At 41.4% G+C, this 10,000-nt stretch overlaps 3 protein-coding genes and 1 non-coding gene across 10 annotated transcripts in view; 1 reads left to right on the forward strand and 3 right to left on the reverse strand.

Moving 5' to 3' along the window:
* The window catches only part of LOC132151463 (peripheral plasma membrane protein CASK-like), a 39,983-nt gene extending 39,963 nt beyond the window's left edge, over positions 1-20 (reverse strand). For 2 of the 6 annotated variants that reach the window (XM_059559564.1, XM_059559562.1), the window contains exon 1: positions 1-16. This exon is cut by the window's left edge and continues 681 nt beyond it. The gene's annotated coding sequence lies outside the window, so the exon portion shown is untranslated. The other 4 variants (XM_059559568.1, XM_059559565.1, XM_059559563.1 and 1 more) reach the window with 3 other exon arrangements.
* A 3,845-nt stretch (positions 21-3,865) lies between these two features.
* On the reverse strand, positions 3,866-6,551 carry wbp4 (WW domain binding protein 4). Its single transcript, XM_059561070.1, is given in 9 exon segments — positions 3,866-4,101; positions 4,569-4,644; positions 4,717-4,787; positions 4,857-4,958; positions 4,961-5,017; positions 5,063-5,203; positions 5,864-5,918; positions 6,001-6,140; positions 6,542-6,551. Coding segments are annotated over 9 exon segments (888 nt in total).
* trnae-uuc (transfer RNA glutamic acid (anticodon UUC)) lies at positions 6,409-6,480 on the forward strand. Its single transcript has one exon. It is a non-coding gene; the product is annotated as a tRNA-Glu (tRNA).
* Positions 6,552-7,149: 598 nt separating the features above from the next.
* Positions 7,150-10,000, reverse strand: part of LOC132151465 (SLAIN motif-containing protein 1-like) — an 8,105-nt gene continuing 5,254 nt past the window's right edge. For both annotated transcript variants that reach the window (XM_059559570.1, XM_059559569.1), the window contains 4 exons: positions 8,919-9,206; positions 8,231-8,365; positions 7,894-8,146; positions 7,150-7,793 (listed from right to left, as the gene is read on the reverse strand). In XM_059559570.1, coding sequence (XP_059415553.1) covers positions 7,751-7,793; positions 7,894-8,146; positions 8,231-8,365; positions 8,919-9,206 — 719 coding nt within the window. In that variant the 3' untranslated portion in view covers positions 7,150-7,750. The remainder of the gene's footprint in view (positions 7,794-7,893; positions 8,147-8,230; positions 8,366-8,918; positions 9,207-10,000) is intronic.

Raw genomic sequence — 10,000 nt, forward strand, 5'->3', positions numbered from 1 at the left:
TCCGCGGACGCTCCTCTCACCGCTTGAGCCAAGATGGAGGAGTAAGGGCGCGCCTTCTAGCCCACGGCGCTCAGTTTCCTTATCTGCCCAGAGAAAACCTGTTCTCCCGTCCAGCGGCCAATGGCAGGTCCGCGTCGCTCCGCATGCTGGTTGACCGTCCGATGACGTCAGAGCTTCTGCGATTTTTCCTGTGTATTTTCTTACTGAATAATGCTTGAACATCTCGTTGAATAATAGCAGGCTCGCAGACTGAGCATCATTTTATGATCCCGATTTATCACTGACTGAGCCACATATTCATATCAAGTGCAGAAATATTGTACAGCTCATTCGGATGCAATATAAACTGAACTGGGTTTGATCATCCAAGCAGCTTGTATATATTCACTCAATTAAAATAACATGTAAAAAAAAAACACTATCTAAAGAGCTGTTGGTTTTTCACTGGCTAAAAACACGTTTTGTCTTATGCTCTTTAAATGTACACGTTCATGTAATAAACTCACTCCCACGTGACTCTCGCGACCAATGAGCGGCCGAGCAGAATTTAAAACTCCCATGAAGTCACACCTGTATTTTCTGTGCATTTATGACTGAGATCATCTGTATCCTATCAGTCAGTTTCTTCAAGTCAAGTCACCTTTATTTATACAGCGCTTTAAACAAAATACATTGCGTCAAAGCAACTGAACAACATTCATTAGGAAAGTAGTGTGTCAATAATGCAAAATGATAGTTAAAGGCAGTTCATCATTGGATTCAGTGATGTCATCTCTGTTCAGTTTAAATAGTGTCTGTGCATTTATTTGCAATCAAGTCAACGATATCGCTGTAGATGAAGTGTCCCCAACTAAGCAAGCCAGAGGCGACAGCGGCAAGGAACCGAAACTCCATCGGTGACAGAATGGAGAAAAAAACCTTGGGAGAAACCAGGCTCAGTTGGGGGGGCAGTTCTCCTCTGACCAGACGAAACCAGTAGTTCAATTCCAGACTGCAGCAAAGTCAGATTGTGCAGAAGAATCATCTGTTTCCTGTGGTCTTGTCCTGGTGCTCCTCTGAGACAAGGTCTTTACAGGGGATCTGTATCTGGGGCTCTAGTTGTCCTGGTCTCCGCTGTCTTTCAGGGATGTAGAGGTCCTTTCTAGGTGCTGATCCAGCATCTGGTCTGGATACGTACTGGATCCGGGTGACTGCAGTGACCCTCTGATCTGGATACAGACTGGATCTGGTGGCTACGGTGACCTCGGAATAAGAGAGAAACAGACAAATATTAGCGTAGATGCCATTCTTCTAATGATGTAGCAAGTACATCGGGTGTTATGGGAAGTGTTCCCGGTTCCGGTTTACCTTATTAATGCAGCCTAAAAATCCTTTAATGGATTTGGATATTAAAAGCTTCACATCAGCTCTTCATCCTGTCGATCTGCTTCTCATCACAGCTGAGGTTTTGGAGGAATGAGGATCACAGCAGATTTTGACCAGATTCTTGGTTGATGAGGTTGAACAGAAACCGCTGGACTGAAGTTCAGCATCATCTGGAGCCAGAGTGATGCTCTCAGGAGTTGCTATGGCAACTCTGCAGGAAGAAACAGGAAGTGTTGGTTTATACTAAACACATACACACACACACTCTCTCTCTCTCACACACACACACACACACACACACACACTTTCAGTCTATCATCAAACATCAGTAACAACAACAACAAAAAGATAAATATTCTATATAATAAGAGACCGTTAAACAACATCTCACGACCAAGAGTGATGTTTTCCCGATTATCAGCACGATTGCAATGTGACATTGATTTTATACAACAGCAGTTCAGTAAACAAGTAGCTGATATTAACATTTTAGACACATTATTGACTGTTTTTGTGAAACGAAACAAAGCAGAGCCACAGCAGAACAGTCACACATCTCCGAGCAACACACAACAGTGCTTCGTCACTGAATGATTCAGTGTTTCTGAACGAATCAAGTGAGTCTATGATTCAGTGAACCATTCATAAAGACAGTCACTTGCTTCATTTATTGAATGAATCAGCAGTTTGAACGAATCTGATGAATCAATGACTCACTCATTAAGACAGTGACTCACCCACTGGTGGTTTGGTTTCATCAAACATTTCATATTTCTATGTTAAAAAAAGTAAAACATTAACATTATGCAATTTTACTGTGTTAATGCATTTATGGATCCTCTTATCTTCATTAAACAGCGAGTAAATGTGCTTCTGATGCAGCTTCTGTGTTTCCTCCGCATGGAAAGATCTAATAACAACAAGTGTCTTATTATTCTAACTGAATGTATTGACAAAGTGTAAGAATCTGACGTACATCTGATTCTGTGAGGAAAATATTGCCCTTCATAAAGTTTAAAGTGTCCTAGAAATCAATTTTAGGAAAAAAATATCACAAATATGCTGATTAAAGTAAGACCTAATAAGACTATTGCTTCAGAATTAATTTCCTCTATAGTGTAGCATTCTCTGATGAGTTTAACATGTATGTGCTATATTACCAGTAGTTTTAGTTTAGGAGAGACACGATGCATAATTAGTAATTCTGCTTAATCCATTTCGAGCAACTTTTTTACTGCAACATTACAGACTTTTCCTGTTGACAAGATATCATTCATAACTTCTATGAGAGATTCTGCAAATCAAAGAGAACAGAAAGCATTAATTAAACGAATGACATTAGATAAGGACTAACTTCACTAGTGGCTGATTTATTTCACTGCTTCAAAGCTGCTCATAATGTTTATATTTGTATGTCTTTCTCTGGATGATATAATAGTATTAAATGGACAGACGTGTTGATGTGGGTGTGGAGAAAGGCTATCATTGAGTTTGGAGGCTTTGAGACTATCAGACACTCACAGAAACATTCATGACACGCCAACATCATCATCATCATCACACACTCATTCAATCTGAATCATGCTGATATGAGACTTAACTAAACCAGCATTACAAGACACCAAATACATGAGGAAGTTTTACTGTGAAAACGGTTTGAATGTAGTCTGAGATGAGCGATGAAAGTCAATTCTGTAAAATAGAAAGTGTTTAATTAGACTATGGCTGTGATTCTTCATGCCAACAGTTACAAATAAAGACACATTCGTTCACACCTGACATTAAACATCTGGAAACAAAACTGAAAGAGAGCAGATAAAGGCAGTTTAAACATCATCTGCCAATAATATATAAAATATTAAAACTCTCAAGCAGGATCTGAAGAGTCTCAATCTAATGGAGCAGCTTCTACTTGTCTGTGTGTCTCTGCTGAAGGCTCCTGGACTTGCACTAAATGTGTTAATTATAAAACAAACGGATAAAAAAGTCCTTAAACGTCAAATGTTTCAAGTTGAAAGGAAACATGAGTAGCAGCACATCTTCCACATTGGAAGAAATTAATGATCATAAAAGAATAAATTGGTTGTGTGCACTGGTTGTGGGTTGGAGGTTGAGATGTGGGCGTGGCTTCTGTTCAGGACCTGGTGTAATTAAATGACTGGTAACAGCAGTGTGTCTTACTATGGATCTGTTCCCAGGCTCCGTATGGATTGGTCTTTCTAGGTCTCTTCGCTGCGTCAGTCACAGCGGCATCTTCTCGTTTCTCCTCACTGTTTCCTCCATCATCTGAGCTTCTCTCTCCTCCATCATCTGCTGACGTTCTGTGTGGAGATCAAACATAGACGTGTCATTCGGTGTGAGTTTTTATGATGTCATACGGTGAGTGTTAATGATGTCATATGGTGTTTATGATTTCATAGGGAGAGTGTTTATCACACGGTGATTGTTTATTTTGGAAATACATTTTTCATTATACAATTATAATGTCATATGTTGAGTGCTAATGTGTCCGACAGCGTCTCACCCTGAAACTGATCTTTGAGACGCTGGTTTGTTCGGTTTGGTCTGGTTCTGGAGTGTCTTTAGGAGGGTCAGATGTGTCTCCAGCTCCAGACACAGACTCAGGCTGAGGAGGAGATGGATCTTCTGCTGCTCGCGTCTCCTCACGAGGAGATTCAACACCAGGAGGAGCAACATCCTCTCAAATGAAATCATCTGGTTTCTCCCAGCTGGACTCTGTTCAGGATGAGACAAACAGCTTAAGAAAGTAAAGCTTGACATATTAAATAATAGTCAGGGGAATGTAATGATTTGGAAATGGAACAAAATATTGAACATTTACACACAAATAAAAAAAATTATTTTATGTATCAAAAAAAAACCAGCTCAATTTCATTAAGACACTCAAACTGAGCAAAAATATATCATTTACTGCAGCTGCTGCTTTTTATAAGTTTGTAATGTAAATCGGTAAGATCTTTCTAACAGTAGAGCAGATACTGATATTAAATGATCTGAATATCACTCTATATCTCCAGTAATGTGTGTCAGTGAGATGAGATGTAAATAATGACACGAGGAGATCGAGTGTGAAGCAGGTTCAACAGCGGAGTTTGATCATGTCAATCATTTACACTTTATAGGGTTATATTGTCTAATGCATACTATGATGTGAAGCTGAATGTGTTCAGATGTTTTCTCACCGCCCGTCTCAGTGTTGTAGTAGTACATATATCCATCAGGACACACAGCCTTCATCCACGCATTGCCTGATGGATTCTGCCGCACGTAAACATGACATTAGATCTGAACACGTGAGCCTCAGACTCACAGATGAACTGATGGTTTTACCTGCGTTTGTCCTGCGGCTGATGACGAGCTCTCGTCCACAAACCCATCCGGTGTCTCCCACTGAGACTTTGAGATCAAACACACAGTCAGTGTCGATGGACACAGATGGAAACGCGTCAGCTCAAACGTCAGCTCACCTCCAGTGACGGTGTTGTAGTAATACAGCAGGCCGTTGTTTATGGTTCCTCTCCTCCAGACGTCTGTCCGGCCGCCACCGCTGCTCTCAGACGGGACGCTCACGGACTGCTTCGTGGGTTTCTCTGCTTTTTAACCGGAGCTTCAGATGAAGCTACACTCTCACCTGTAGAGACATGAGAACCGTGAGGAGCAGAGTTATCTCTTACACACACACACACACCTGAAGACTGGCCCGCCAGTCTCTTCAGATCCTCCTCATACACCTTCTCAGCCGCTTCCTCCATTGCAGCGAACTGCTTCGACATCTTCTGCTCCTGCTTGGCCTTCACCACACTTTTCTTCTTAATCTGTCATGAACATTGACAGGGTCACATGAGCTCTGCCGGCCAATCAGAGAGCTTCTCACTCTTATCTTCACACACATGCAGCTCTGACATGCTGTTTACTTCAGATCACACCCACTGCATCTGACAGCACACACACACCGGATCCCATGATGCAAAGCACTGTAGTGTGAATAGAGCTCAAATCCATCAGTCTGAACATCTCTTTGAAATGGCAAGAAGGGCTTTTTGCATAAAACTGGAATCAAGAAATGAAAAACAATGATATCTCTGAGATGATGACTTCTGAAAAGAAACATTATGAGGTCATGTGACGCCGGCTCTGTTCAGGATGCAATGCAACGGCCGATAATGTGAAAATTCATTTTTTACTTTATTGTCACATGAACTCAACACAATGTAGTGGTTGTGTTGTGATTGTCTTATTTTCTTGTGATGTCTATCAGAGTGAAACTGCTTCTTTATTCATTACAAGAGCAGATGCAATAAGAATAGTCAATTCTGATATCATTATACTGATACTTTAAACAAAACAAAAGTATTATTCTGCTTCATTCATTCACACTGGAAGCAGAAAATCTAGCGCACTGCCTTCTGGGATGGCAGAGCTACAGATTTTGCCAAATGTAGAAGGTCATCATTGTATTTCACAGTGAGTAGAGTATCACACAACATACAGCAGATCTTCTTGATTTTCCCTCTGTCGTGGAACTCGATGCTCTGCGAGGAAAACCGAATAAACACCTCTGTTTATGAACGTAAAACACATCAGGCGCTGTAAAGCGTGTCAGCACTCGCTCACGGGTTTATTATCCGCGATCCAGCATTTACAGTACTGACAGAACTTCCTCGGCTGTGAATGCACGAGTTCTTCCAGTGTCTGAATGACACGCTCGTAATTACTTACATTCTGAAGGATAACTACAAACCCCTTAAATGCACCTAAATGTTTAACGTTACTGGAATCTACATGCTCACTAATGAGTGCTCACTGCTGGCACTGCGGGATGACGTCACTCACAAAGCGACAAACCTCGATGCAGGATCGGAAATGCTCAGATAGAACAAGACTGGAAAATACAGTAGTGAATTATTGCTTAATTATTATAGATGACATAAAAATTATAGAATGATGTCTCACCCTCAGACAAGCAGGTGTCTGATCTATTAGTTAGTATAAAGACCCATCAGGCCGCTAGAGCTGCAGCGCTCCCATATGGTCTAGCGGTTAGGATTCCTGGTTTTCACCCAGGCGGCCCGGGTTCGACTCCCGGTATGGGAAGTTGTTTTTTTCGAAATGTGTTGATTATATTTAAGTCTTCCTAATTTAGGTATTAAGTTACTCGGCTTCATCGTTAATCATGTGATTATCACAGTTGTACACACGAGAACCAAAGAAATACAAACAAACAGAAATAACTCGCATAAATGCTGCTAGAGACACCAGTCAATGTCTATCGAGTCATTTTAATAAGATGGAATCTTATTAAAACATGAGGTGATCGTCAGTCCTAATTCAGCTGTTAAATAATAAATCATAAAGGCTCTAATCCTGACTGAGATCAAACAAATGTTTTAAAATCTGGGCTAAAGATCCTCACACTGATGTTGTTGTTAGCAGTCTAGACTACAGAGTTTTGGGAAGAGATACTTTTAAAAGTAATGCGACAATATTGTGATACTCCCTAAGAAAGTAATTACTTGCAATACCAAGTTACTTTTTATGGAAAGTAATGCGTTACTTTTGTAACTGTACTTGCTAACTGTACTTGCTTGTGTGTTTTGAATATAAAATGTATATTTTTGGCAGCTGTAAATGCAGGTCTGTACAGTAGAGAGCGCTGCTCAGACAGGAACAAATCTCTCAGTGAGATGAGTGAATGCATCTGACATTCAGTAGTAAAGCAGAGATTCCCACAACAGAAATAAAATAATCAACATCACACAATCATAAAAAACAGACAAAACTTTATTTGGACTTTAAACAGACACACCCATTAAAATATCAGTCACAGAAATATTTAAGAAGAAAACTGTGGTGCATTTACAGAAACAATGTGCAAAACATGAAGAACACTCTTTTAAATATATTTCACATAATAAATGAAGGAAACAAGATAACTATACAGTGCTACACCTGTGGCCTTCGAAAATCATCCAGAAGAAATCATTCACGATAAAATAAACATTAACAGTGAAAGTGTAACTTTAAATTAATACAACAACAACAATTATAATCAAAACAATGTTTACAAATGGTGCGATTATTGGTCCATACAGATCAGTGATTAAGAGAGTATGCTAAGTTAAATAGCACTATTAATCGTATAAACATTCACATTAAAGTCTTTCATACCTGTAAATGGTAAAAAAACCTGTTGAAATTCGGTTGAAACTGAATCGTATCAATCATACAAACCATGTCAAGTTGTTTAGTTCCATCCGGATTGCTTTAGCACAGAGACGAGTCCCTGATTGAGCAGCATGTGTGCGACACGCGTGTGTTTGCTCTGATACTCGAGCGGCCCGGCCTGCAGGACACTCCAGAGCGGTCAGAAACAGCCCTCACGCCAGCTCCTCGGGGGAGTCAGCAGACTACACACACACAGAGAAACAAACATGACACTGTTACAGCTGCAACACTTGACATGTTCAATACTAAAGTGGCTCTGAGTGTTGTGGATGTGATGTTCACCTGCGCACAGGTGCGGTCAGTCTGCTGCGAGAGCTGGAGCTGCTGGCGATGAAGGACGCGGGCCGCGGGAGACCGCTGCGGGACAGGACCTGAGACACAGACGCTTTAGGGATCTCGCTGACCGACAGACTCTGTAAGCTGACCGAGGAGCTCTTGATGGTAGGGCTGACGTACGCGGTGGCTTTGAGCGGCTGACGGGACGAGAAGCTCCCGAGGCTCTGCACGCGGTTCTGCAGCGGCGCTGGAGCAGGGACTGCACACAGACACAGGGACACACATCAGGTGGACACAGTGCTGCAGGGACGCCGCTGCGGACGAGTGACCACGAGAGACCTACTGCTGCTCTGGAGACGCGTCACAGTCAGAGCACCGGACGACTCAAAGCTCTGGCTGCTCCTCAGCGCTGGACTCGACGACACCGGACTCAGAGCCGCAGACACCAGCAGGTTCGGCATACTCCTCCTCAGCTTATCTGGAGAAACAGCACTTCCTGTCAGATCAGCCAATCACACGCATGACAGATAAACATGGAACGCACACATTAATGAAACATGTTCACATCAGATTAAACCCCCGTTACATCTGATGTGCTTTAAGAGGATTGAGACACGACTGTGTGTGTGTGTGTGTGTGTGTTATATATTAAGACGCTTAGAGACTCACTCAGGAGGGACATTCACATCTGAACATCAGAGTTTTAACCATCAGCCCATCCGGACGATCATTGGATGCATCACATATTCCTTAATAAAACATTCAAGTTTATCAACTTCAACTGATTTCTGAAAGTTGATGGCTGAAGGATTACACACACACACACACACACACACACACACACACACACCCCCCTAATTTCTGAACAGTAGTTTATATCATAATAAAATTATTTTAAAAAGTCTCCTGACATCATTATTGTATACTGGACTGTGATTGGTGTTTTCTGCATTATTGTGCATACGGAGTTCTAATGGTGCTGTGGTTTGTTCACACTGACTCTCGTCTCTGCTTTAGTTAATGAGTCTGACCTGAGCTGCTCCTGAGGCCCGTCTGCGTCTGCGTCTGCGGGGCTGCGCTGGAGCGAGGCGTGCTGCTGCGTGTCCAGTCTCTGAGGCTGCTGAAGGTCTGTGAATGCGGCAGAGGTCCGGCTCGACTCAGACGCGGCTGCGGCGGCGGTAACTGACCGTAATCTTCATCCTCATCCTCCTCCTCCTCGTTTAGATGCAAATCACCGCGCTGGCCAAACTGGAAGGAGAAGCTGCCACTGCGACGGTTCACAGAAGAAGAAGAGGAAGAGGCGTAGTCCTGACGCAAACCTGACGGAGAAACACCCACGTCACATTTCAGCATGAAAGTACAGTTCTGGAAATATTTCTTTATTTCTTATGTCAATCTTGGGGATTAAGGGTGATTATGCACCACACGTGTTATTCAAAATAATCATACAGATGGATGAATTACTGGTATTAATATACTACATGCACGTGCTTTTTATACTCTCTGGTGGTTTAAAGTGATGGAACATGCTTCCACTCACACATCCTGACAAAATAAGATCATTAAAATAAGATTACGGTCATGCACTTTATTATCTCAGTTTTTTATTAAAATAAAGCCATGCACTATTGTAGCTACAGTATGTTGCCATTCAAAGTTGTGAATTTAACTTGAGAGCAAAATTAGAAAAACTTTTGCGAATAAAGCACATTTCCATCCCGTGTGTTTTGTGGGAAGCTGGCGCAAAATACATAAAGAAATGAAAGACTCATTTGAGCATGTGTGTGTTTTATGCACATTTTTAGGAATTTATGCACATCTTGTTATTTCTATCTCACATTTTTAATGCAATATCTCAATTTGCATAAAAATAGGTGGATGGAAACACAGCTAATGATGAATTCACTCTTTAAAATAAAGATTATTTTTGGTTCCCTAAAGAACCTTTCAGTGATCAGTTCCTAACAGAACCATGTTTTCTGAATGTGAAGAACATTTTAATAATTGAAAAACAAAGAATATTTTTGTCACTATAAATAACCTTTAGTTCATGGATGTCAAAGGTTCTTAATGGAACCCAACAAATAAACTTTATAAATGCCTATATTTTTCA

The sequence above is a fragment of the Carassius carassius genome, chromosome 10 (genome assembly GCF_963082965.1).
Source record: "Carassius carassius chromosome 10, fCarCar2.1, whole genome shotgun sequence".
Lineage (NCBI taxonomy): Eukaryota > Metazoa > Chordata > Actinopteri > Cypriniformes > Cyprinidae > Carassius > Carassius carassius.